Here is a 27025-nt window from a genome sequence, read left to right as displayed (position 1 = left end):
GTGGGGGGGGGCGGTAAGGCCGCGGGAAGTGGGGGGGGGCGGTAAGGCCGCGTCTGCAGCCACGTTCCTCGCAAACCGCGACTCCCCTTTTGGCGCGCGCCGCTTCCCCTGCTCCGGGAGCGAGACCCGGGCGTGGCCTGGAGCGCCCCTCGGTCTCCCGCACCCCGGAGACTGGCCGCGCCCGGGACAAACGGCTCTTGGGCCTGGGCGGCCGGAGCCTCCCACGTTCACTCGCGGCGGCGCGTCGGGGGGCCGGGCCCCGATCCCTGGGGGCTGGCGCCGGGGGACCCAGGCGAGCGGGACGCGGGGCCGAGCCCGGCTCAGTAGCTGCCCCAGCCCCGCGCACGAGGCGTTAACCCAGGAGCCTAACGACGGCACGTGCCGCAGCGCTGGGAGGAGCGTGTCTGACTGACCTCAGGGGGCGGCGCCAATAGCAAAGATGGCGTCGGCGGCGCTTCCGTCCGCGGGTCGGAGGCCACCGGAAGGAGATGGTGGCGCCGCCCCTCGCCATGCGGGAGCCGATTGGCTGGAGCGCCGCGGGCTCGCCGATTGGGCGGTTATTTGAGGCGCGACGGAGCCGAGCGTCTGTTGGAGCGTCCGCAGCCGCCGCCATGTGGAGCGGTCACGGTAGGGGGGCAGGGTGTTGGGGGAGGGGCTGGGGGGGGGCTGGCAGGGTGTTGGGGGAGGGGCTGGGGCGATGGGGGGGCTGGCAGGGTGTTGGGGGAGGGGCTGGGGGGGCTGGCAGGGTGTTGGGGGAGGGGCTGGGGGGGCTGGCAGGGTGTTGGGGGGGGCTGGGGCGATGGGGGGGATGGCAGGGTGTTGGGGGAGGGGCTGGGGGGGATGGCAGGGTGTTGGGGGAGGGGCTGGGGCGATGGGGGGGATGGCAGGGTGTTGGGGGAGGGGCTGGGGGGATGGCAGGGTGTTGGGGGAGGGGCTGGGGGGATGGCAGGGTGTTGGGGGAGGGGCTGGGGGGAGGTGGCAGGGTGTTGGGGGAGGGGCTGGGGGGGCTGGCAGGGTGTTGGGGGAGGGGCTGGGGGGGCTGGCAGGGTGTTGGGGGAGGGGCTGGGGCGATGGGGGGGATGGCAGGGTGTTGGGGGAGGGGCTGGGGGGGATGGCAGGGTGTTGGGGGAGGGGCTGGGGCGATGGGGGGGATGGCAGGGTGTTGGGGGAGGGGCTGGGGCGATGGCAGGGTGTTGGGGGAGGGGCTGGGGGGATGGCAGGGTGTTGGGGGAGGGGCTGGGGGGATGGCAGGGTGTTGGGGGAGGGGCTGGGGGGGTGGCAGGGTGTTGGGGGAGGGGCTGGGGCGATGGGGGGGGTGGCAGGGTGTTGGGGGAGGGGCTGGGGCGATGAGGCATGTGTCTCACCTTGTGAGACGCTATAGGTTGCTGAGGCCAGGTCGCTGACCCTATGGCATTGCCCCTTTCTGTGACCTGGCGTCCCCATGAGCTTAGCGTTCTGGTGCCTTCTTTGAACTTTGGTGGGGTTTGGACTTGAGTGCAGGTTAAAAATGCAGGCTGCTGGGGAGTAAGACTTACAGGTGGGGAGAATGTAAGTTTGGCTGTTTGAATTAAGTGAATATGTGAGAGTCTCAGCTTTCCCTCTACTGGATACGGCTGCTGGAAAACACCTGAGTGACCCAAAGAGCTCAGTAATATAATGTACATTTTGGGTGGTATTTACTATACTTTATTTTGTCTAATTGTAAGCTAATTGCACGACTATTTGGTATAACTTGTGATTTTTGAACACTTGGGATTGGCAACAATGTATTAGTAACTGTGATTCTTTCCCCCCTACCCTAGGTGGCTTTGACGGTGGCTATGGTGGGTCTTCAATTAGTGGTGGATACACACAGTCCCCAGGGGGGTTTGGCTCTCCAGCAGCCACCCAGGGAGAAAAGAAACAGGTATGTAGTGGAAGGGTTTTAAAGAATGGGAGAACTGGGTGCCTGGTCACACTAGGGAGGTTCCCATGAGAGTTTTGATCTTTATGTTGCTGTCATGAGAAGGATTATCTATACCTCTCCCAGCAGAGAACAAATTGTACGGTATTAGGGATAAGAGAGAAGCTTCAATATAACATTGAATTGGGAAGCAGTGATGGGAGGAGTACAGTGGCCTAGGAGCTAGGTTTTGGCCTTGGTCCTTCCCTCAATGTGTTTTATGACCTTTGGCAAGTAACTTATACTGTATTTTGACTTCCCTTCTCAGAATAGATATTTATTCACAGAATGTTGTGTCTTAATTAAATGTTGCAGTTGTAATTCATTTTATGGCTACTTAACCTGGTTACACCAAACATGGCTGAGCTCTGCATTTTTTTCCTCCGCATCAGAAGAATGTGTAAAATATTCCTTTGTCTGTCATGTTGCCTACTGTGTTTGTATCAGGGAAAATTGGGCAAACTATCCTAAATGTTCTCAGCAGGGGAATAATGGAGCATGAAGGACATGCACCTGGACGGATAGTAAGAGTGCATAGGGTAAGCTGTAAGGAAGGTGGAAGACAGGCCATCCCTGTGACACAAACTTATTCAGGCGTTTCCTTCTACATAGTGAAAAACAAAGCCAACATACCTTGTGGAGGAAAACGGCTGTGTGCCAGCCTAGGCCACTGGAAAGCATGACTGACTGTTGTGATTCTAAAGAGTACCAGTTGTGAGTGAACTCAAACCATGGTTAGAGCTGTCTCTGGGACTAACTGGTCACAGATTCAGTTACAATAATGCTGACACAGCCTCAGTGTTTGTAAATCTCTTTGAACATCTCAATCACAACATGAATCAGTAATGTGATATTGTTTCAAAAAAAAAAAAAAAAGCAAATACAATTTTAGGCTGCATTAACAGATGCATAGGAGGCAAGTCACAGGTAGTGATAGTACTGCTCTGTTTGATGCTGATTGAGCCTCAGCTGGAGTACTGTGCCCAGTTTTGGTCACCAATGTATAGAAAGGCTGCAGAAAAAAGATGATCAAAGGGATGGAATGCAAGGCTGTAGGAACTGGGTATGTTTAGTTTGGGGGGAAAAAAGAGACTGAGGGGGAACATGATACCAGACTTCAAATATTTGAAAGACTGCCATAAAAAGATGGAAAACAGTTTTCTCTTGCCACAAAAGTCAGGACAAAGGGTAGTGGGCCCAAGCTGCAGTGGAGCAGATTCAGATTAAATCACAGGAAAAACTTGGGATAGGGGTTTTCCTCTGTCGCCCCTGCTTCCTCCCAGCCCAGGAGCCGTAGCCTGGGCAGCAATCACCCTCTAGCACAGTGGTTCTCAAACTTTTTGGTCCGTGGACCACCTGGCTCAAGGCAAACCTTTCCACCGACCACCAGTTGTTAATGGAAACTCTCTGTTAACTACATCCGAGCCATTTTGCTAGTGCTGCAGCCAGGGAAAATGGTTTAATTTAAATTATTAAACAAATTAAGCATTTTAACTTTCTCATGTTAGTTTATCAAACTTTATTTTAAATAAAGTAAAATATTAATTTATGTCCAACACAGAAGGTTTCAATATTTTCTTTATAGCAGGGTTGGGGAGCTATTAGTTGAGTATCACACAAGTATGGAGGGGGGGGGAACCCTAATCCAAAAACCCCCAACCCTCTGAGCCTGACCCCATCACATCCCAGTCCCCAATTTCCCCCATTACCTCCTCACCCCAGCCCCCACTTCTCCCACACTTGGCCCCCACTCCCGCACCCCTGCCCTGGGGTGTGGTGATGTCCTGGCTCTGTGTGGTCCTGCGCCATCCGGTGGCAGTGGGCAGGGAGCCGGGATAGCTCTCTGGGGCACCGGGGGCGGACTCGCCCACTCCATTGCTTCCTTCTCACCCCCCCCATTGCCTCATACCCCCCCCAGCCCTCAACATCCCCGTCCTTTCTGCCCATCTCGCATGGTGGCAGCTTCTTGGGGAAGGTCCCACCCAGGCCCCAGGGGCAAGGTAGCCTGTTCCTGTCCCTGCATGCTAGTGGAGCTGGGGCAAGCGGAGCAGCAGCAGTGCACGTGTGGGGGCTGGATCTCAATCCTGTGGCTTTGTGAGAGGTCCCTGTGCTGCCCTGTGGAAGTGGAAGGGGAGCCAGGGCAGCTCTCAGGGACACCGGGTATGGACACAAGTCGGAGCTTTCTTTGCCTATCCTCTGCCCTGTGCACCTGGAAGCCAGAGCTGGTGCTCCAAGCTTCGTGTCTGTGCAGGCTCCAAAAAGGGGAGCTGAGCTGAAAATTGACACACATGCCATAGGTTGCCAACCCCTGTTGCAGAAGCTCCTTCACTAGAGGTTTTCCAAAGTATGCTAGACAGCCATCTGTTTTGGATAGTTTGCACCAGTGGTTTCCAACCTTTTTTATCCTGCTGACTGGCAAACCAATTCTCCAAAAATCTGTGAATTGGTAACATTTTGTTTGCAGATTGAATATCCACCAAAAGCCCCAGCCCCCAGACCAGCAGTGAACAGCCAGCTTCAGATCTGGCAGTTGCCAAGTGGCGGGCAGCTGCCACAGCTGAAACTAGCTCTTTGCAGAGGCTCTGGGAGTCAGGGCTGGGTTACACCTTGGAACCCCCCCCTCGCCCTGCCCAGTGCCAGCCCTAACTCCTATAGCCCTGCACCCCTCCACTACCCCTCAGCACCAGCCACTGACCCTGGAGTCCCTTGCACTCCCAGTGCCAGCCTCCCGCCTTCAGAACCCCCCAGTGCCAGCCCCCCACCCCTTACATCTGTCCAGTGCTAGCCTCCTGTTTCCAGAGCCCCACTGCACCCAACTCCCCCAGACTCCCCCCAGTGCCAGCCCCCAGTCTCCAATATTAGCCCTACCCCCAGAATCCCCCAGTGCCAGCTCCCCACCCTGGACATCCCAATGTTAGTCTCCCACCCCTTAGAGCCCCTCAGTACTAGCCCTGCCTCCAGTGCCAGCCCTCCACCCACAGAGCCTCCAGCAGTAGCCCCACCCCCCTCACCTAGCCCTGCATTGCTTCCCAGCTAAGCACTGCTGCCTGGGTCACAGATGCTCTAAGGCTGCCATTCAGGGCTCCATGCAGCCCTTCCGCGGTGCAGCGAACCGCTTTTCCGTGTCCGGGAAGACACACGGCCCCTGCCCAGCACTGGTTGGCTGAGAGGCGGAGCAGGACATGCCTCTCCCATCAGCCGCTGCAGGAGGGGAGGCATTGGGCAGTGTACCCCAGCCCTGGCTCCCAAAGCTGCTGCGTCCTGCCGCCAAGCCGCAGCCTGGTAGTTGGGAACTCCTGGTTTAGACACAACAGATCCTGCATCTTGACACGGAGTTACATTCCCTAGATGATACTTGTGGTTCCTTCCACCCAATGATTCTAGATGGATCTTTGGTGTGACTTAGTATGGCTGTTCTTATATTCTGATGATCTGAAGTGCTTTGCTGAGAATTAACTAGAACAGTGTTACTGGTGTATGCCAGCTTCATAAGAAACATACAAAGGTTATGGAGACACAGTTTTACTATTCAGGTAAGAGCGCTTTCAATACCTAAGTTAACACTTTAACAAGTATTTTTCAGTCTTAACAAATTGTGGAAAAATGAAATTCCTAATTTTTTTTTTGCTTTTCAAAGATCAAAAGGTGAAATGTTGAGCCTTCTTTACATTCCTTTGCAGCGATCCCGATCCCAGAATATTGTGCCCTGTACAGTCTCTCAGTTACTTGCTGCTGAGCAGGTTGATGAGACATTCAAGATCCGAGAAGTAGAGATCTCGCAGGTGAGTGAAAAAGGTTGGTAGGCAAGTTGTTGTGCAAATGAACAGGCGGGATTGTGGTGGTGTGTAAGTGGTAAAACTTAAATTTCCTTGCTCATGAGTTTTTCCCAAGTAAACTGATAGTTTATTTTTCAATGCAGGTTGTTATCATAGGCATAGTCAGACAAGCAGAAAAAGCTCCAACCAACATCCTCTACAAGGTAGATGACATGACCGCAGCCCCGATGGATGTCAGACAGTGGGTTGATACTGATGTAAGCATCAACTGGGGTTTATGTTTGAGATAATAAGCATGAATTCTGATATTCTTGGTCCAGGAAATAGTTTACATTTACAAGATAAATACTAAGCTCACTAACAGGACTAGAATCTGAGTGTAAACTCAACCAGATGACTTACTGCTTTGTAAACTGAAGACACATCGGCCCAGATTCACATAGCTTAAGCACGCAAGTCCACCATTTAAGTGCCGCATTCTCAACATTATTGTCCAGCTGGTGTCTAACATATCAGACTCCCGGAAGGTTCAGTAGGCTGGAAAGGTTGAGAGCCGCTGCACTAAGCTTATCATTTGAAGAGATGGAATCTCTTTACTGAAACCACATTACCTTAAACGAAGACATGTCTCTAGTTTCTTTAGACTCTCCCATCCTGATACAGTAATGCAGTCTGGCATTGACTGACACTTGCATCAGCTTTTACAAAACGCTTTTCTCTCTCTCGCTGCTGTATGAGAGACCTTTGAAACAGGGCAGAGTGACTGTATGAAGGACTTAGTGTAACTGACTCCAGCAGGTCTGCTCTACCGCAGTAATTCAGTCGAACTTATGCAACTTCAGTTACATGAATAGTGTAACTGAAGTTGCCATTGTTAGATCCATTTACTGCAGCGGCTACACTGCCCTGTGTCAAAGGGAGCGTGTCTCCTGTCAACTTCCCTTATGCTTTTTGGGGAAGTGGAGTACACCAATTGATGGGCGAGTGCTTCCATCAATACTGCATCGATTGCAACAGAGCTCATCTACTGACAAGTGTAAAAATACCCACAGTGCAATGAAATGCCTATGTAAGCAAACAGAAATAAAGAAGTATGTTTTCTCTGGTTCAGCTACAGTGATCATTGGGGTTATTTGTAACAACAATGGGTTTAAAAAATCTTCCATACAAGAGGTGTGGCTTTTAAAAAGGGGGTGTGTCTTTATTTAACTTAATGTTGCTAATAATTAGGGAAGGAACTACAGGGACCAAGAATCTTTTTTTTTTTTTCTCCCTCTCCCCCCCCTCTCTCTTTAAGGAGGCGGGGAGTGATAATGTTGTGGTGCCTCCAGGAACGTACGTGAAAGTGGCTGGTCATCTTCGATCATTCCAGGTAGAATCCCGTTCTTTACTTGTATGACTAAATAGCAAGGCTGAAGTGATTGCTGAAGGCTTGGTGGTCCCTATTTGCTGCTTCTATCATCCTGCTATTGTATCCTACCTGGGAGCCTAATTGTTCCATCCAGTCTCTAGCAATTGTATTGGCTTCAGCGAGGCTTGATCAGATCTCTGGTGAAACTCAGTTTCAGAGGCACCATTTAATTTTAAACAAACCAGCATAATTTGATGCTGGAGTTAACATACCTTAAGTCAAGTGCTCCGGCTGGAATGAAGTGCCCCTGCCTGCAGCATGCTGCTCTGGCCAGCTGGGATTGCTGCGAATGGGGCAGCTCCAGCGAGTCAGGAGTGCCCCTTACCCATCCCAGCCCCTCTGGGCTGCTCCAGCCCCCGCCAGTTAACCATAACCAGTACTCGTCACCGGTAAGGATGGTGCTTATCGGTTAACCATTCACATCCCTAGTCTTGATTAGATCCACAAAAGTGATTGTTGGTGGATTGATCTCAGAGCATGGATCCAGGCTGTAGTGTAGATGTAGCCTGATATACAGGACTTTCCAGGATTCCTTCTTTGCTCTGGACAGCCATAGCTATTTGTCTGTTCAATACTGTGGGGGAGGGGGCAGGGTGGTGGTGGTATCTCTTTGAGATAAATGACTCCCATGATGGTCTGTCACATTCATAAAATGTAGCTCGGATCCTGGCAAAGTTTCAGATTAGGGCTAACTTGAATAACTTTGTCACTTATTTTATGGAAACCAGTGCTGTTCCCATCCCGGTTCCTGTGGACTTTCAGGCCAGGGTTGCAATGTGTTCTTAGTGTTGTAATCTTCCCTTTTTGCTCTCCAAAAGAATAAGAAGAGCCTGGTGGCATTTAAGATCATGCCATTGGAAGATATGAATGAGTTCACCACGCACTTATTGGAAATCGTCAGTGCACATATGGGCCTCAGGAAAAACATCATGGTACGTCCTTGTATGTCCTGATTTTGCTTCAGCTCTTACCTAGGAGAGTGTTCCATGCTGTCTCCGTAGGAGGTCCTTGGAGGAAGTGATGTTAATGTGGAGGCATTTGATTGCCACGATTGTGATGCAGTCATTCCCTCCCAGAGAGCTTGTTGCCGCTGTGGTACTGCCAGTCTCCAGCAGTCTCGACATGGGGTCACTCTGTCTTACTACTGTGGCCTGCAAGTAGCTTGTGAGACCACAGCTGTCTTACTTTAAAATTTTAGACAACATCCAAAATTCCTCAGTCTCTTGGCTCTTTTGGGACGGGTGATATGGCAAGCTATGGAGGTGGCAGCAGCGTAATGAATGGACTTACAGCACATCAGAGTCAGGTATGTGTCAATAGTAACATGCCACTATGGTGGTCAGGGAACATGGCCACGGAGTGATGCTGAATGCAGCGTGATACAGGACAAATCAAAGTTTAGTTACTACATAAAGCCCTTGTCTTTGTAATCCATCCACTGTCTGGTGGGAATTCGGCCATAGCCTGAAAGCAGTTAGTGGTGCTAAACTTATGGCAGACTTGTGGGCTGCAACTGGAAATGGAATTCAGCTCTCCCTGTGTAGAAGGAACATCTCCTCCTCTGGTAACAGGAAAAGTTAAACGCAGTCTGCAAATGGAAGGAATACATTTGTGCTCAGTAACAGCAACATGTATGGAGTGTAGGCAATGCTGTGTGGGGGTTTTTTACTTAAGTCTGTGGGAACGTGGCATGGAAGGGTCGGCTGTGCTTCTGAGTGGACTGCTAACCGTGTCTAACTTCTTTCTCAGGTGTTAAATTTGATTAAAAGCTGCTCTGATCCAGAAGGCTTGAGCCTTAAGGACCTGAAATCCCAACTGCATAACATCAATATGACAACAATCAAGTAAGTGTATAGAGACAAAGGCTGTTCTGGAAACCTAAGCTGTCCTCACCAGACCTATTTAGTAGAGCCTGACAAATGGAGAGTGAGAGAAAGGCCTTGTTTAACTACACTGCACCATCGCTCTACTTTGGCTACACAAATCATGTAACTTGCCAGCTGCTCTTCCTTCCATCCTGTTAAGTGAGGCAGTATCTGAGTCCCAGCAGCTACAGCTAGCCAGTGCATTTCTCACTACGTGGTGGGTGAGTTGAGGCAAAGATCCCCTTAATTTTTTCAGGTGCAGAATCTACTTTTTTCTCAGCACATCTTTTTGTAGCAATGCACCATTAATTCCGTCATCACAGTGTTGGTGGGATATTTGCTCTCATCCGTTATTTACAATAGGATTTCTCTGTAGCAGCGGTGCTCTGTTAGGTAGCTCTCGCAGAGTGACTTCATCTCAGGCCTTATCAGGGTTAAAAGTGATTTCCAGGGAGCTTGTTAAAGACTCAGTGTTTCTAGGAAGGCTCTCAAAGGTGATTTTATCCAAGCAAGCACAACACTACAGTAAACTGTTCGATATCCTGACCCCTTTACTTACGATGCACCCTTGGTGCCTCTGCCGCAGTATTGCACACACTCCCCTTCTGTCCTCCACACAAACATAGGTAGGGCCTGCCAAATTCGCAGCCATGAAAAAGGCATCATGGACTGTAAAATCTGGCCTTTTGTGTACTTTTACCCTACACTAGACAAATTTCACAGGGGAGAGGAGTGCTTCTCAAATCAGAGGTCCCAACCCAACGGGGATTTGCAGGGGGATCACAAGGTAACTTTAGGAGGTTCTCATGGTACTGTCACCCTTCCTTCTGCGCTGCCTTCAGAGCTGGGCAGCTAGAGAATGGTGGTTGTAATGTAGGCCAGGTGCCCAGCTCTCATGGCAGCACCCTGCCAGCAGCAGTGCAGAAGTAAGAGTGGCAATACCCTACCCATGTCACCCTGACTTCTGTCTTGCTGCTTTCAGAGCTCCCTGACCAAAGAATGGCCTTGTTCCTATGTTCTGCTGTGACTTCAGAGCAGGATTGCTGGCCAGCAGCCACTGCTCTCCAGCTGCCCAGCTCTGAAGGCAGTGCTGCTGCCAGCAGCTGCACCGAAGTAGGGGTAGCAATACCACAGCCCCCTGAGATGTTGGCTTACATCTAAACATTTAAGACTTCAGCAGGAGGATTTGCGTGGTGCACCAATGAGCTGTCTCGCTCGGAATACAGTTTTTATGTTTGTGTAAGTTACTTGTGGCTGAAATTAGTATGGAAAGTGTGCCTGCTTCTGTTACATACCTGAATTTGAAGACCAGCTTGCATACCCTGGCTATTGGGCAGAATTCAGTGAGGTGGACAGGCTTGTTTTCCTGATCCAGCCTCTCTGAGGGTTGGGAAGGTATGGGGCCCAGCATGTCATTTTAGATTTATTTTCTGTATCCCATCTAACCATGACTGCTTCCTCTAGTGGAGCAGTGTTGAGTGGTCGTGTTTGCCTCCCATAGTTGTCAGGAACCGGAAGCTATTGGGTGGACCATGAAGGCTTCCCTTCCAGAGGGAGGGCGTTGATTTCATTTGATACGTGGAGTAATTTGGCTGGCTCTGGAGGTGCTTGCATGGGATGCAGGAGTAAAGCAGTGGCAATGATTTGAGGACGTGCACCCTTGAAAGAAACTTCCTCGAGTGAAATGGTTTTTTCCATTCTCAGGCAAGCAGTTGAATTTCTGAGCAGCGAGGGACACATCTATTCCACCGTGGATGACGATCACTATAAATCTACAGATGCCGAATAAAGGTGCTTCTGAGAGTTGTTCTACTCACTGGATTTGACTCTGTCAAGCACACATCTGTGCTGTACATACAGCACTATCTGTCCATATCTTAAAGTAGCTGTACCAAGTTTTTCTCTGTAGAAGGTGATCTCTGGTACTCACATCCCTTGAAAGCTGCAGTTACTCTGTGAGTGTCCAGAGCTCTCAAACCAAGAGCAGCCCAGTTAATGAACAGTATTATTATAACCAGACTCAAGTAAAGTGAGAGAGAATGGCTAAAGCTTAACCAGGTGTTCCAAGAGAGAAATGACCTTGGTATGAAGAACCTTCAGAGCCTTGGTTCATCTAGTTTCCACCTCTTATAGCATTACTGGTAAGAGGGAAAGTGGATGTGCCCAGCCTTGTCACTTGCAAATTGTTCTGAAATGGCTTCTCAGCTTGGCCTGCATGAGGGGTTCTTAGAGAGACTGCCGCTGTATAAAGAATAGTTCTTATTTTTTGCACTTCTTACTTCAATGTTTATATTACAGGATGATCCTGTTAATGAAACTTTTGATAATTCCAATAAAGCTTTTTAGTTTGGAATGGACATGCCTCTTTGTGGAGGAGAGAAAGCAGGGGGTGGTACTCAGACAGAGAAGCTTACACCTTGATGGCATTTCCCCGAGTTGAATAAACAGATCCTGTACTTTCTCCCACTACCGTGGAAAATGCATGAGGCCTTTGAGTGAACTTTTTTAAAGGGTGAAACTTTCACAAAAAATGTGAATACGAAATATAATGCTCAAACGAAATATAATGCTCAAGAATTTTTGTCTTTATTAAAATACACTAATATTTAGGAAACACCAGAATTTGGTTGCCTATATAAACTTTGCTTCAGCCCCCTTGTGCTTACCTATCATCATTATTATTTATATGACTTTTTTTCCAGAGGCTCCATGCCTTGTTCAGTGGATAATGCTCACTGCATGGGTTCCTAGTCCGTATCTTCTTATCCTCATTCAGTGTGGGGCCTCAGGCTTATTTATTGCATCCTATCCAAAACCTACAGGCTATGTCTAGACTGGCAAGTTTTTCCGCAAAAGCAGCTGCTTTTGCAGAAAAACTTGCCAGCTGTCTACACTGGTTGCTTGAATTTCCGCAAGAACACTGACAATCTCATGTAAGAAATCAGTGCTTTTTGCAGAAATACCATGCTGCTCCCATTCGGGCAAAAGTCCTTTTGCGCAAAAGGGCCAGTGTAGACAGCTCAGATTTGTTTTGCGCAAAAAAGCCCTGATAGCGAAAATGGCGATCGGGGCTTTTTTGCGCAAAAGCACGTCTAGATTGGCACAGATGCTATTTCCGCAAAAAGTGCTTTTGCGGAAAAGTGTCCGTGCTGATCTATTCGCTCTTTTCTGTTAAAAGCATTTACGGAAAAGTTTTCCGTTAAAAGCATTTGCAGAAAATCATGCCAGTCTAGATGTAGCCATACAGAATAAGACATTTTCCCACTGGCATTCATTACTGGAGCATCTGAATGGTGCAAATTACCAAATGGTAAAGAACTTTGAAGGTGATCTGTAACAGAGCTTAAGGCCAAAATGATTAGGTGCCCAAGTGTGGATGCCATGGGCCTGATTTTCCTTCTCAGAACTTTGTGCTTTTGTATTTCTTTGGGGCATGTCTACATTGGCATGACCTTGAGCAAATACTCTTTAACCCAAGAGTGTTTGTGTTAGAGTATTTGCGCAAGAGAGCGTCTACACTGGCATATGCCTTTGTGCAAGAGATGTGCTTTTGCGCAAGAGCATCTGTGCCAGTGTAGATGCTCTCTTGTGCAAGAAAGCTCTGAAGGCCATTTTAACCATTGGGCGTTCTTGTGCAAGAAATTCATGTTGCCTGTCTACATTGGCCTCTTGCGCAAGAACAGTTGTGCAAGAGGGCTTATTCCTGAGGGGGAGCATCATAGTTCTTGCACAAGAAGCCCTGATTTCTTACATTAGAACGTCCGTGTCCTCACGCAAGAACTCCCCGCCAGTGTAGACAAGCAGAAAGTTTTTATGCAAAATCATGCCAGTGTACACACAGCCTGTATGTTCACAGCTCCCACTGACTACAGACAGGAGAGAGCCCGTGTGTCATGTTGGGCACCCAGAGCATGAGGAAGGCTTAGTGACCCTCTCGGAGAAGTCTGATTTTTAAGTGATTTGCCCAGCGTGAAGGAGGAACTATTAGATAGAGGTGGGAGTGGAATTGTTTTCTGGGACAGCAGCCAGCTGCTTCAGCTACATGTTCCCTGTTTCATTTGCTATTACCTGCCTTCTAGCTTCTGGATCAAACAAGGCAGGGCTCCTTCAGACAGGAGCTTCATTCACTACACTGTTGCATCTGACCTGTGCTCTGAATGAGGCAGAGGCCTGTGGTGGTAAACCCCAAAACAAAAGCGTTCAGAGTGCGAGTGCATGCAGGTGAGGCTCCAGCGGGGTGCATTGCCAGCTCCTTCCTTACAACTCGGGATTAAAGTGGGTCGGGCCAAGTATAAATGTAGAAAGAACCTGTAGCACCACCACATCCCAGCAGGTTACAGTGGGTTCACGGGGTCAGAATGGGATGAATCTTTTGGGCAGCCCCTACGGCTGTTCCCAACACATCTTGTCTTGGGGTCACTGCTGAAGTGTCCTAGAGCAGGAGAGCCCTGCACACCCCAGTTGTCATGCTGCTGCAGGACTAGCTTTCCTGTGCTTTAGTACATAGGGGACAGGTATGGGAATGTGTGAGCTTGCTTGTGGCACAATGAAGCAGTGACCGCTGGGCCCCTGCTGTCTTCTCAGGCTGCACCTCAAAGGCAAGGGGAGCTGGAAATCACTTCATAGGACTCAGCTCTGCATTTAGCTTCTGCAAGTTCCCCTTGCTCAGTTAAAGATCTGGGAGTGGTTTGGCCATTGGCTGGCTTCTTGGCCTGGCCTCTAGGCTGGAGTCCTATTAGTGAAAGACAAACTGCTTCATCTTATGAACTGTTTGTATAAAGTCGTCTTCAACTAGTTCATAGTCATGGTCAGAGTCATCACTGGCATTTGCATCTAAAAGGACAAGGAAAGAGAAAGTCAGGTGGGTGCTGTGACAGCATTTGGGCGGGCTATAGCCACCCTAGAGCAGTGGTCTCCAACCTTTATAAGCACAAGATCACTTTTTGAATTTGTCAGTCCAGGATCTACCTCAAACCCAAATATTCCTGCCCCCGCCCCTCACTCTGTGAAGATGGGGTACGGGCGAGAGGGACAGAGTGATGTCAGCTCCCTCCTGTCTCCGCCATCTTGCACTACAGGCAGGAGGCTCCTAGGAGCCTCGACTCTGAAGCTCTGAGCAGGAGCAGCAGGGGGACCCTCGAAGCCAAACCAATCAGTATCAGCTGTCAGAGGCTCCAAGATCTACCTGGATCTACTGGTTGGTGAGCACTGCCCAGGAACAACCAGGCTGGGTCACACCAAGGTCCTGCTGGCCCGGCAGTCTGAATGAACAGAACAGCGATCCCGCCACTGTTGCCCATTCCTGGCTTCTGGCAAAGAGGCCAGGGACCCCATCCCTGCCCATCCTGGCTAACAGCCATTGATGGACCCAGAGCGTGTCTACCCTGGAGAGGCAGATTCTGACTCGCCTTCCCTGCCAGTGCTGAGGGACCAGCTGATGCAAGCGTAACATGTTTACCTGAGCATCACACAAAGCAAGCACGTGTGGGTGTGTGTTGCTAAGAACACAACGGCTGTGTCTACAGTGGCATGAATTTCCGGAAATGCTTAAAACAGAATAGTTTTCGTTATAAGTATTTCCGGAAAAGGAGCATCTACATTGGCAGGCTGCTTTTCTAGAAAAGCCCTTTTTCCGGAAAAGCGTCTGTGGCCAATGTAGACGTGCTTTTCCGGAAAAGAGCCCTGAGCGCGATTGGGGCTTTTTTCCGGAAAAGACTACTGGGCTGTCTACACTGGCCCTTTTCCGGAACAGTGTTCCAGAATAAGGACTTATGCCCGAGCGGGAGTAGAATAGTTTTTCCGGAATAGCGGCTGATTTTGTACAGTAGAGCATCGTTGCTTTTCCGGAAATTCAAAGGCCAGTGTAGACAGCTCGCAGCTTATTCCGGAAAAGCGGCTGATTTTCCAGAATAAGTGGCCCAGTGTAGACACAGCCAGGATGTGTTGAGCTCAGCCAGACCAACGATCCAGCCCAACTGGTGCCTTGCATCAGTCAGTGGCCAGGGGGATGATGAACCAACTAGTGCAGTGGCCCTAGCACCAGCTGCCGGGTGCTGTTGGAGGTAAGGCACAGCCTTTCCAGACCAGGCAGAGATCGGTTCACACCCTCAGGCATGAGATTTGCTTCTATGATCATAGCTTCCTTCTCTGCACAGGCATGTTCACCCCTTCTGCGTGTGCTGCCTGAATTAAGGCGAGAGCCTGATTCCTTTTTGCACTATGTTAACAAAGAAGGTGAAAGTTGCGAAATCGAGCACTCTCGTTAGGAAGCATTAGAATGAACGTCACTTGCCCGGACAGCCTCAGTGAGGTGACAGGTGGGGATAGGGTTCCTGTTTTACACAGCGGGACCAGAGACACAGGCATTACGGCCAAAATTGCCATGTGGCCCATGCTAAGCAGCTGTACCGCTGTGGCCAGAATAGACCCGTTTCTAAACCCAGTCCCAGCCAGCCTGACGCGTTCGTCCCATTTGACAACTCATCACTTGGCGGGTTTGCCAAAAACCAGCGTGTGAGTGACCCCCTAGTGAGGTGTTGGGGGCATGTGTGGGGTGAAGGGCCATGTGGCATTGCCAGCCCACATGGGTGGGTGGAGGGGGGGCCACAGGCCGGCCCTACCTGCATGAGAGAGGAGGGGGGATGGGTGAAGAGAGGGGCTTGGATCAGCACTGTGAAGACCTGGTGCAGGCAGGTCTTAGCTCCATGGGGTAGGTGCTTGTGCAGCTGCTCAGGAGCGATTCAAATGACACCCAGCTAAGTGCCCACAGCGAGGGTTGTTGTTTCTACTGATGGTGCACATTTGCACATGCTGCACTCCGCACACACGTGGATAAGATCGGAGGTGTCTGGTTTTCCCTTTGGGAGAATAGACTTGCCAGAGGAGGCGGTGAAGGCTAGGACTATAATAGAGTTTAAAGAGAAGCTAGATAATTTCATGGAGGTCAGGTCCATAAAAGGCTATTAGCCAGGGGATAAAATGGTGTCCTTGGCCTCTGTTTGTCAGAGGCTGGAGAGAGATGGCAGGAGACAAATCGCTTGATCATTGTCTTCGGTCCACCCCCTCTGGGGCACCTGGTGCTGGCCACTGTCGGCAGACAGGCTACTGGGCTAGATGGACCTTTGGTCTGACCCAGTCCGGCCGTTCTTATGTTCTTAATATAGTCGCCATATGGTCTCACTAATTTGGGGTTTGACATGCCCTGGCCTTGATGCATTTGGTAGTACTGCATCTGTACCAACATGGATCCCTCAGACACTAGAACAGATCAAAAAATTCTGCTGAAAATGTTTTGTGGAAAACAACATCCCATGGAAAAAAATATTTTTGTCAACAAAACATTTCTAAATAATAGTTATTTAATTTATTTTCAAATTAAAATTTTCATTTTAATTTTTGAAATAATTTGAGACCATTTTTTTTCTCTCTGTTATTTTGTCACTGAATGCAGCAAAATGAATAAGAATTAAGGATTCGATTTTTTCTCCCTTTTCTCTGAAAGTTGTCAAATCTCCAACTTGAGAAAAGTTACTGGGGACGAAAGGAGAAAGGAAGTTGTCATTCTGTTACATGGCAACTTTTCCAAAGTTGAAGAGCTGAAACATTACTGACTGAAAAAAGGGTGGTGAGGGGAAAACCCTGGACCACGTTCATTTTATTGCACTCAGTGGCAAAAAAAGTCAGAATTTATTCTTCCTTTCCAATTTTTGTGGTAAAACAATTTAACTAAATATTTTACTAATAATGCAAAGCGGGTCCATGGGAACCCTTTGCAGCAGGACAAAGTGCCAGGCAGCCCAACATTTCGCAAAGTGCTTTTTCCTTTTCTTGGTCAAGCAGGTTGGTAGGCTCCAGAAAGCTGATGCTGCAGAGGCAGAGGCCCCCTAATACCTCCAGTGGTCAAGTACTCCCCAGTCCCAGCTCCTGGCTCCCACTCCGAGTTGTGTCCAATACTGCAGCCCCAGCAATGGGGCCCCACGTCACAGCCCAGCAGGTCACGCCATCAGGAACATTTCCAGCCTACGTTTCGCCTTAGCTTTGTCAGCTTAGTCCTAACAGTTTTGCCCCCGTGCGTTAGGCTGAGCATTGTCTTCGCACACGTAGTGCTACAGCAGCAAGTCTAGCGGGCGTAGGGGAGCTGGGAGTCTCTGTGGGCCCCTGGGCAAAGTGTGTGTGTGTGTGTGGGGGGGGGGGGGTTCCATGCTCCCATAAGGGGCGGGCCTGGGGAACCAGCCCTCAGTGCTGCCTGGCAGCAGCACCCCCCACCAGCCCTCAGAGTTGCTGGAAAGAGCCCGGGGCTCTGGCCACTGCAGTAGCAGCTGGGGTGGTCAGGAGCCCCGGGCTCCTTTGACTGGCTGGGCCCAAATGCCCTCTTTCCCCCTCCCCCGTTGGCAGGACAGTCTCACCTCTGGCCTCTTTGAAGGGTTTGGTGGGCGGGGGAGTCCTCTGCAAGCCAGTCTGATGGGGCGCGTACTCGTTCGGGGTGCTGTGGACAGCCAGGGGACGCCGCTCGTGCCTGGGCTTGGAGCATGGCAGCTCAGGCGCCTCGCGGGCGTGCGGCGAGGTGGACAGATGAGGCAGCGGCTAATGGGAAGGGGAATAAGACGGAATCTAAACATAAAGGCTGCAGCTCAGGCTGCTGAAGATGCTGAGAGCAGGGTGGACGGCCCGCAAGCCCTGGGAACGGTCCCAGGGAAACCTGTCCCCCGTGGACACCCCTGCAAGGAAGTAGGGTGGTCACCAAGGACCCCCAGCCTCTGCAGGGTTCCCCTTTCCCAGCTCCTCCTGCGCCTGCTGCCTGGCTGAGGCCGCCTCTGGGGCAGTCGAGGGGTTCCTGGCTCAGCCTCCAGAAGGGGGATAGGCAACTAAAGCATCACACACATCCACATGGGTATACACATATCCGCACACACATCACACGCATCCACACGGGTACACACATATCCGCACTCGCATCACATGCATCCACATGGGCACATGCGTCCATTCCGGCATCACACAGGCACACACACACACACACACACACACACATCCATACGGGCACACACATCTACATGGGTACACACATATCCGCACACGTATCACATATCACATGCATTCACACATCCATTCAAGCATGACACAGGCACACGCAGCCACACACACATATCCACATACGAATCACATACCACATGCATACACACATCTACATGGGTACATACCTATCCACACGTGTATCACATATCACATGCATCCGCATGGGCACATGCATCCACACAGGCATCACACAGACACACACATCTACAGGGGCACACACGCATCTGCACACACATCACATGCATCCACATGGGCACACACATAGCACACACATCTACATGGGTACACACATCTGCTCACGCATCACATATCACATGCATCCACATGGACAGACACGCATCCATTCAGGCATCACACACACACCCCCCTACACGGGAACATGCAGCCACACAAGGAGGCACCCCCCCCCCCCCCCCAGAAGGATCAGGTCGGTACCTTTGGTTTCGCAGGGCTCTTGGTGGCGCTGGGTAGCTGGGGGCCGGCATTGCCCTTGACGTCCCGTCTCTTCGGGGGCCGTGGGGGGGGAGCGGCGCTGCCTGGCATCAGCTTTAGCAAATGAAAATAAAAGGACTCAGCCAGCGCTTCGACGGTGGAGCTGTCTGTCAGGGGGCCGCGCGCCGGGGCAGGCTCCTCGGTGAAGAACAGGGCCATGTCCAGCCAGCGGGGCGGGATCTGGAAGCTCACTGACGGCTCCTCGCACAAGCTGGTCACTACAAAGGGCTCCGTGATTTGTGCTTCCAGCCGCAGGGCGGAGAAGGAGCCCAGGACGTCACTGGCCAGGGAAGGGTCCTTGGAGGCCACCTTGACCTCGCAGGGCAGCTGAAGCTGCTGCACGACCTCGAGGAGGCTGTAGCGCCGGTTGTCGCTGAGCTCTTCCACGAAGCCGCCTTCCATGTGCAGCGGCAGCATGACCGGTTCGCTCTCCTCATCCTCCTCGATGTGCCTGCTGCACAGGAGCACTTCGATGGACATGGGCTGCCCCTGCTGGCGCACCTGGGCCGTGGCCAAGCGCAGCACCTCCAGCCGGTCGCCCACGCTGAGAGACGGCAGCTCCTCCTCGGGGTTCTCGCAGTCCTTGGTCACCACCACGTGCAGGCCCGGGCTGCTCCTCAGAGTCGCTGTCAGGTCAAGGACCGTGGGGAACTCCTGGGGGCGCCTCCGGAACTTGCCCTGGTAGGTGCTGGAGAGCAGGAAGTGCCGGGAGCCCTTCCTGCCCTTGCAGGATGAGGCCAGGACCCTCCAGGCACAGGACACGCCGTGGATTTGGATCTTCTGCCCCTTGTGCAGGCGGGGAATCCAGTCGTTCTCAAAGATGGGCGGGTACCCAGGACCCTCCAGGATCTCGGCCTGCCTGGGGAAGGTCTCCTCCAGCCCCAGGACCTCGCTCAGCAGCAGCGGCTTGATGAAGTTGATGTGCTGAGATGCCTCGGTGACGTCCTCCACGTCCACTTCCAGGGTGGAGGGGATTTTCACCACCTCCTTCCGCACTGCCGGGAGATGCCTCGGTGAGAGCCAGCAGCCCCAGCCCAGCCACGTCTCCCCCCGACCCAGCACGGCGAAGCTGGGAGTCAGACCCCACGAGTTTCCGACAACAGCCAGGGAGACCCCGAGTCTGCAGAGCTGCTCTCCCCGGCTGAGCTTCTGGCAGGAGGCCCTGGTCACGTCTCAGCAGGACAGCAGTCCTCCTGCCCCGGGGAACCAACAGGGGCTCTGGTGCCGGGAGCCGATGGAGCAGGAGCTAAAGTTCCCGAGCTGGACTGGCCCACAGGGGCCCTGTGCCACTGATGGGACACGGGCACATTGCGTGTCGTGTCTCCCTGGCCCCCGTGCACAGAGACCCGTCTGCCACTCCCAAGTGATGGGGCTTTCCCTGTGACGGGCTCCCCGTGGCCACGGTCAGCCTCCTGGGCTGGGCCTGAAGGCAAGGCCCAATGGCACCAGCCCTGGGAAGTGGGTGCGGTGGTGTTTGAGGCCAGTGGCGCTCTGGGCTGCGGCGTTTTAGGACAGTTCCAGCTGCGAGCGCCAGTGGAGCCCACGTGGCTACAAGCATGTTGACAGCCCAGTGAGACAGCAGATGCGAATGGGGCCTGGGGGGCACGGCCAAGGCCATGGCCATGTGCTGCACAGACCCCATGGACAGCCAGTCGCCCGTGGGGAGCCGTGGGCAGGGCTCAGGGCGACAGGTCGTGGTACCCGTGGCCCCACCTATGTGAGTAGCCAGAATGTCAGCTACAGACTGTGCAGATGCTCAGGCGAGCGGCCCCAAGGGGCCTGCTGGGCTCCCTGGCCGAGGGCGACCCGGGGAACCCAGAACTGTCCCTTTCAGTGAGCTGTGCAGGGCTGCCACCTGCCCCCCGCCTGCATGGATGGACCAGGGATGCGCTGCCAGGCCAGGCCCTCGCCAGCACTGGGGCTGCAGCTTCGTCAGCCCCAGCAGATTTCAGCCGGGTCAGAGTCAGCTGCTAACGCAGGGGTGGGCAATGATTTCTGACCAGTGGCCACTTCCGAAATTTTTAATGTGGCCCCGGCTGCCCTGGAAGGGGCGGGGTCTCAGACAGAAGGGGTGGGGCCAGGATACATCCATGCTTCCCCACCCACAGACCCTGATTGGTCTGGGGCTGGGCTCCCCCCCCCCGCACAAGAGAAGAGCTGCCCCCCCCCCTCGGGCACAAGAGAAGGGCTGGGCTCCCCCCCCGCACAAGAGAAGAGCTGCCCCCCCCTCGGGCACAAGAGAAGGGCTGGGCTCCCCCCCGGCACAAGAGAAGGGCTGGGCTCCCCCCCGGCACAAGAGAAGAGCTGCCCCCCCCCTCGGGCACAAGAGAAGGGCTGGGCTTCCCCCCGCACAAGAGAAGAGCTGCCCCCCCCCTCGGGCACAAGAGAAGGGCTGGGCTTCCCCCCGCACAAGAGAAGAGCTGCCCCCCCCTCGGGCACAAGAGAAGGGCTGGGCTCCCCCCCGGCACAAGAGAAGAGCTGCCCCCCCCCTCGGGCACAAGAGAAGGGCTGGGCTTCCCCCCGCACAAGAGAAGAGCTGCCCCCCCCTCGGGCACAAGAGAAGGGCTGGGCTCCCCCCCCGCACAAGAGAAGAGCTGCCCCCCCCTCGGGCACAAGAGAAGAGCTGCCCCCCCCCTCGGGCACAAGAGAAGAGCTGCCCCCCCCCCTCGGGCACAAGAGAAGGGCTGGGCTCCCCCCCGGCACAAGAGAAGAGCTGCCCCCCCCCTCGGGCACAAGAGAAGGGCTGGGCTCCCCCCCCGCACAAGAGAAGAGCTGCCCCCCCCCTCGGGCACAAGAGAAGGGCTGGGCTTCCCCCCCGGCACAAGAGAAGAGCTGCCCCCCCCTCGGGCACAAGAGAAGGGCTGGGCTTCCCCCCGCACAAGAGAAGAGCTGCCCCCCCCTCGGGCACAAGAGAAGGGCTGGGCTCCCCCCCGGCACAAGAGAAGAGCTGCCCCCCCCCTCGGGCACAAGAGAAGAGCTGCCCCCCCCCTCGGGCACAAGAGAAGAGCTGCCCCCCCCTCGGGCACAAGAGAAGAGCTGCCCCCCCCCTCGGGCACAAGAGAAGGGCTGGGCTCCCCCCCGGCACAAGAGAAGAGCTGCCCCCCCCCTCGGGCACAAGAGAAGGGCTGGGCTCCCCCCCCGCACAAGAGAAGAGCTGCCCCCCCCTCGGGCACAAGAGAAGGGCTGGGCTCCCCCCCGGCACAAGAGAAGGGCTGGGCTCCCCCCCGGCACAAGAGAAGGGCTGGGCTCCCCCCCCCGGCACAAGAGAAGAGCTGCCCCCCCCCTCGGGCACAAGAGAAGGGCTGGGCTCCCCCCCGGCACAAGAGAAGGGCTGGGCTCCCCCCCGGCACAAGAGAAGGGCTGGGCTCCCCCCCCAGCACAAGAGAAGAGCTGCCCCCCCCCTCGGGCACAAGAGAAGGGCTGGGCTTCCCCCCGCACAAGAGAAGAGCTGCCCCCCCCTCGGGCACAAGAGAAGGGCTGGGCTCCCCCCCCGCACAAGAGAAGAGCTGCCCCCCCCCTCGGGCACAAGAGAAGAGCTGCCCCCCCCCTCGGGCACAAGAGAAGAGCTGCCCCCCCCTCGGGCACAAGAGAAGAGCTGCCCCCCCCCTCGGGCACAAGAGAAGGGCTGGGCTCCCCCCCGGCACAAGAGAAGAGCTGCCCCCCCCCTCGGGCACAAGAGAAGGGCTGGGCTCCCCCCCCGCACAAGAGAAGAGCTGCCCCCCCCTCGGGCACAAGAGAAGGGCTGGGCTCCCCCCCGGCACAAGAGAAGGGCTGGGCTCCCCCCCGGCACAAGAGAAGGGCTGGGCTCCCCCCCCGGCACAAGAGAAGAGCTGCCCCCCCCCTCGGGCACAAGAGAAGGGCTGGGCTCCCCCCCGGCACAAGAGAAGGGCTGGGCTCCCCCCCGGCACAAGAGAAGGGCTGGGCTCCCCCCCCAGCACAAGAGAAGAGCTGCCCCCCCCCTCGGGCACAAGAGAAGGGCTGGGCTTCCCCCCCGCACAAGAGAAGAGCTGCCCCCCCCCTCGGGCACAAGAGAAGGGCTGGGCTCCCCCCCCGCACAAGAGAAGAGCTGCCCCCCCCCTCGGGCACAAGAGAAGGGCTGGGCTTCCCCCCGCACAAGAGAAGAGCTGCCCCCCCCTCGGGCACAAGAGAAGGGCTGGGCTCCCCCCCCGCACAAGAGAAGAGCTGCCCCCCCCTCGGGCACAAGAGAAGGGCTGGGCTCCCCCCCGCACAAGAGAAGAGCTGCCCCCCCCTCGGGCACAAGAGAAGGGCTGGGCTCCCCCCCGGCACAAGAGAAGGGCTGGGCTCCCCCCCGGCACAAGAGAAGGGCTGGGCTCCCCCCCCAGCACAAGAGAAGAGCTGCCCCCCCCCTCGGGCACAAGAGAAGGGCTGGGCTTCCCCCCGCACAAGAGAAGAGCTGCCCCCCCCTCGGGCACAAGAGAAGGGCTGGGCTCCCCCCCCGCACAAGAGAAGAGCTGCCCCCCCCCTCGGGCACAAGAGAAGGGCTGGGCTTCCCCCCGCACAAGAGAAGAGCTGCCCCCCCCTCGGGCACAAGAGAAGGGCTGGGCTCCCCCCCGGCACAAGAGAAGAGCTGCCCCCCCCCTCGGGCACAAGAGAAGGGCTGGGCTTCCCCCCGCACAAGAGAAGAGCTGCCCCCCCCTCGGGCACAAGAGAAGGGCTGGGCTCCCCCCCCGCACAAGAGAAGAGCTGCCCCCCCCTCGGGCACAAGAGAAGAGCTGCCCCCCCCCTCGGGCACAAGAGAAGAGCTGCCCCCCCCCTCGGGCACAAGAGAAGAGCTGCCCCCCCCCTCGGGCACAAGAGAAGGGCTGGGCTCCCCCCCGGCACAAGAGAAGAGCTGCCCCCCCCCTCGGGCACAAGAGAAGGGCTGGGCTCCCCCCCCGCACAAGAGAAGAGCTGCCCCCCCCCTCGGGCACAAGAGAAGGGCTGGGCTTCCCCCCCGGCACAAGAGAAGAGCTGCCCCCCCCTCGGGCACAAGAGAAGGGCTGGGCTTCCCCCCGCACAAGAGAAGAGCTGCCCCCCCCTCGGGCACAAGAGAAGGGCTGGGCTCCCCCCCGGCACAAGAGAAGGGCTGGGCTCCCCCCCGGCACAAGAGAAGAGCTGCCCCCCCCTCGGGCACAAGAGAAGAGCTGCCCCCCCCCTCGGGCACAAGAGAAGAGCTGCCCCCCCCTCGGGCACAAGAGAAGAGCTGCCCCCCCCCTCGGGCACAAGAGAAGGGCTGGGCTCCCCCCCGGCACAAGAGAAGAGCTGCCCCCCCCCTCGGGCACAAGAGAAGGGCTGGGCTCCCCCCCCGCACAAGAGAAGAGCTGCCCCCCCCTCGGGCACAAGAGAAGGGCTGGGCTCCCCCCCGGCACAAGAGAAGGGCTGGGCTCCCCCCCGGCACAAGAGAAGGGCTGGGCTCCCCCCCCGGCACAAGAGAAGAGCTGCCCCCCCCCTCGGGCACAAGAGAAGGGCTGGGCTCCCCCCCGGCACAAGAGAAGGGCTGGGCTCCCCCCCGGCACAAGAGAAGGGCTGGGCTCCCCCCCCAGCACAAGAGAAGAGCTGCCCCCCCCCTCGGGCACAAGAGAAGGGCTGGGCTTCCCCCCGCACAAGAGAAGAGCTGCCCCCCCCTCGGGCACAAGAGAAGGGCTGGGCTCCCCCCCCGCACAAGAGAAGAGCTGCCCCCCCCCTCGGGCACAAGAGAAGGGCTGGGCTTCCCCCCGCACAAGAGAAGAGCTGCCCCCCCCTCGGGCACAAGAGAAGGGCTGGGCTCCCCCCCGGCACAAGAGAAGAGCTGCCCCCCCCCTCGGGCACAAGAGAAGGGCTGGGCTCCCCCCCCCCCGCACAAGAGAAGAGCTGCCCCCCCCTCGGGCACAAGAGAAGGGCTGGGCTCCCCCCCGGGCACAAGAGAAGAGCTGCCCCCCCCCTCGGGCACAAGAGAAGAGCTGCCCCCCCCTCGGGCACAAGAGAAGGGCTGGGCTCCCCCCCGGCACAAGAGAAGGGCTGGGCTCCCCCCCGGGCACAAGAGAAGAGCTGCCCCCCCCCCGGCACAAGAGAAGGGCTGGGCTCCCCCCCCGGCACAAGAGAAGGGCTGGGCTCCCCCCCGGGCACAAGAGAAGAGCTGCCCCCCCCCCGCACAAGAGAAGGGCTGGGCCCCCCCCGGCACAAGAGAAGGGCTGGGCTCCCCCCCGGGCACAAGAGAAGAGCTGCCCCCCCCCCCGCACAAGAGAAGGGCTGGGCCCCCCCCCGGCACAAGAGAAGGGCTGGGCTCCCCCCCGGGCACAAGAGAAGAGCTGCCCCCCCCTCGGGCACAAGAGAAGGGCTGGGCTCCCCCCCGGCACAAGAGAAGGGCTGGGCTCCCCCCCGGGCACAAGAGAAGAGCTGCCCCCCCCCCGCACAAGAGAAGGGCTGGGCCCCCCCCCGGCACAAGAGAAGGGCTGGGCTCCCCCCCGGGCACAAGAGAAGAGCTGCCCTCCCCCCGGCACAAGAGAAGGGCTGGGCTCCCCCCCGGCACAAGAGAAGGGCTGGGCTCCCCCCCGGGCACAAGAGAAGAGCTGCCCCCCCCCCGCACAAGAGAAGGGCTGGGCCCCCCCCGGCACAAGAGAAGGGCTGGGCTCCCCCCCGGGCACAAGAGAAGAGCTGCCCTCCCCCCGGCACAAGAGAAGGGCTGGGCTCCCCCCCGGCACAAGAGAAGGGCTGGGCTCCCCCCCGGGCACAAGAGAAGAGCTGCCCCCCCCCCCGGCACAAGAGAAGGGCTGGGCTCCCCCCCCGCACAAGAGAAGAGCTGCCCCCCCCCCGGCACAAGAGAAGGGCTGGGCTCCCCCCCCCGCACAAGAGAAGAGCTGCCCCCCCCCCGGCACAAGAGAAGGGCTGGGCTCCCCCCCGGCACAAGAGAAGGGCTGGGCTCCCCCCCCGCACAAGAGAAGAGCTGCCCCCCCCCCGGCACAAGAGAAGGGCTGGGCTCCCCCCCGGGCACAAGAGAAGAGCTGCCCCCCCCCCGGCACAAGAGAAGGGCTGGGCTCCCCCCCCGCACAAGAGAAGAGCTGCCCCCCCCCCGGCACAAGAGAAGGGCTGGGCTCCCCCCCCGCACAAGAGAAGAGCTGCCCCCCCCCCCCGGCACAAGAGAAGGGCTGGGCCCCCCCCGGGACTCCCGGCGCCGGGGCCAACACAGACACTGCTCCAACCAGCTGGTTCCCTCTGCCCCGTCCCACTCCCACGCGTGGCAGCCCCGGCTGCATCGGGCGGGACTCACGGTGCATGATGCCCTCCACTTCGTACACGGGGCAGAGGCGCAGGGCGCGGCCAGGCAGGGCCGGGCAGTCCAGGCGCTGGCCCCTCAGGACGTCCGACTGCAGCACCTGGCTCAGCGTGTAGCCCTGCGGCTCCCAGTGGGCAGAGAACTGGCCCTGGAGGGAGAAGGGGAGGCAGAAGCGATGCTGCCCGTCCCGCCCGGCGGTCACGCAGCTGGCGAGCTCCTGGCCCCGGTGCACGTCCACGGACAGCAGGCGGATGGGCTGGCCCTGGGGGACAAGCTGCCTGTCCACAGTCAGGTCGGCCGCCGAGGTGAAGGAGAAGGACGCGGCCCGGGGCCCCGCTGGCAGGGTGCTGGCGAGCTCCCGCAGGCTGCAGGAGGGCAGCGGGGCTGGGCTGGGCTGGAAACGCCCTGCGAGAGGTCAGAGGAAGCTCGTGGTAGCGGGGCTGCCGGGCCTGGGGCGGGTCAGAGCCCGGATCACCAGACAGCCGGCCGTGGGCTCCAGCCCCGGGCCGGCCTCCCCGGACAGACGCCCCAAAGGACGGTCCCAGGAAACCCTGGCCAGGCGGCAGCCCGGGAGCCAGGGTCCTCCATGGAGCCAGGGCCTCGCCCAGATCCCTGCAGCGTCTAGGTGAGGGGCTGCCTCACCCCAGCGCCCCACAAGCAGCCTCGCCCCACAGCCCGCCCCACAAGCAGCCTTGCCCCTCGCCCCACAATCAGCCTCGCCCCAGCACCCCACAGCCCGCCCCACAAGCAGCCTCGCCCCTCGCCCCACAATCAGCCTCGCCCCAGCACCCCACAGCCCGCCCCACAAGCAGCCTCGCCCCACAAGCAGCCTTGCCCCTCGCCCCACAGCCTGCCCCACAAGCAGCCTTGTCCCTCGCCCCACAGCCCGCCCCACAAGCAGCCTCGCCCCTCGCCCCACAATCAGCCTCGCCCCAGCACCCCACAGCCCGCCCCACAAGCAGCCTCGCCCCACAAGCAGCCTTGCCCCTCGCCCCACAGCCCGCCCCACAAGCAGCCTCGCCCCTCGCCCCACAGCCTGCCCCACAAGCAGCCTTGTCCCTCGCCCCACAGCCTGCCCCACAAGCAGCCTCGTCCCTCGCCCCACAGCCCGCCCCACAAGCAGCCTCGCCCCTCTCCCCACAGCCTGCCCCACAAGCAGCCTTGTCCCTCGCCCCACAGCCCGCCCCACAAGCAGCCTCGCCCCTCGCCCCA

The 27025-nt window shown here is 56.5% G+C and overlaps 2 protein-coding genes across 2 annotated transcripts in view; one reads left to right on the top strand and one right to left on the bottom strand.

Moving 5' to 3' along the window:
* The first annotated feature begins 471 nt into the window (after positions 1 to 471).
* Positions 472 to 11347, top strand: RPA2 (replication protein A2). The gene is made up of 9 exons (XM_075908702.1): positions 472 to 627; positions 1803 to 1906; positions 5623 to 5724; positions 5862 to 5975; positions 7016 to 7090; positions 7948 to 8061; positions 8328 to 8435; positions 8879 to 8973; positions 10699 to 11347. The coding sequence occupies exons 1-9, from the start codon at positions 489 to 491 to the stop codon at positions 10781 to 10783; spliced, it is 936 nt and encodes a 311-aa protein (XP_075764817.1). The 5' UTR covers positions 472 to 488; the 3' UTR covers positions 10784 to 11347.
* A 147-nt stretch (positions 11348 to 11494) lies between these two features.
* THEMIS2 (thymocyte selection associated family member 2) overlaps positions 11495 to 27025 on the bottom strand; it is a 35372-nt gene continuing 19841 nt past the window's right edge. Inside the window, exons 3-6 of the mRNA XM_075908698.1 lie at positions 25808 to 26218; positions 18505 to 19556; positions 17400 to 17577; positions 11495 to 13827 (exon numbers count right to left, since the gene is read on the bottom strand). Coding sequence (XP_075764813.1) covers positions 13730 to 13827; positions 17400 to 17577; positions 18505 to 19556; positions 25808 to 26218 — 1739 coding nt within the window. The 3' untranslated portion in view covers positions 11495 to 13729. The remainder of the gene's footprint in view (positions 13828 to 17399; positions 17578 to 18504; positions 19557 to 25807; positions 26219 to 27025) is intronic.

The sequence above is a fragment of the Pelodiscus sinensis genome, chromosome 25 (assembly GCF_049634645.1).
Source record: "Pelodiscus sinensis isolate JC-2024 chromosome 25, ASM4963464v1, whole genome shotgun sequence".
NCBI lineage: Eukaryota > Metazoa > Chordata > Testudines > Trionychidae > Pelodiscus > Pelodiscus sinensis.
Note: the sequence above shows the minus strand (reverse complement) of the source record. Positions and strands in the feature narration are given on the sequence as shown.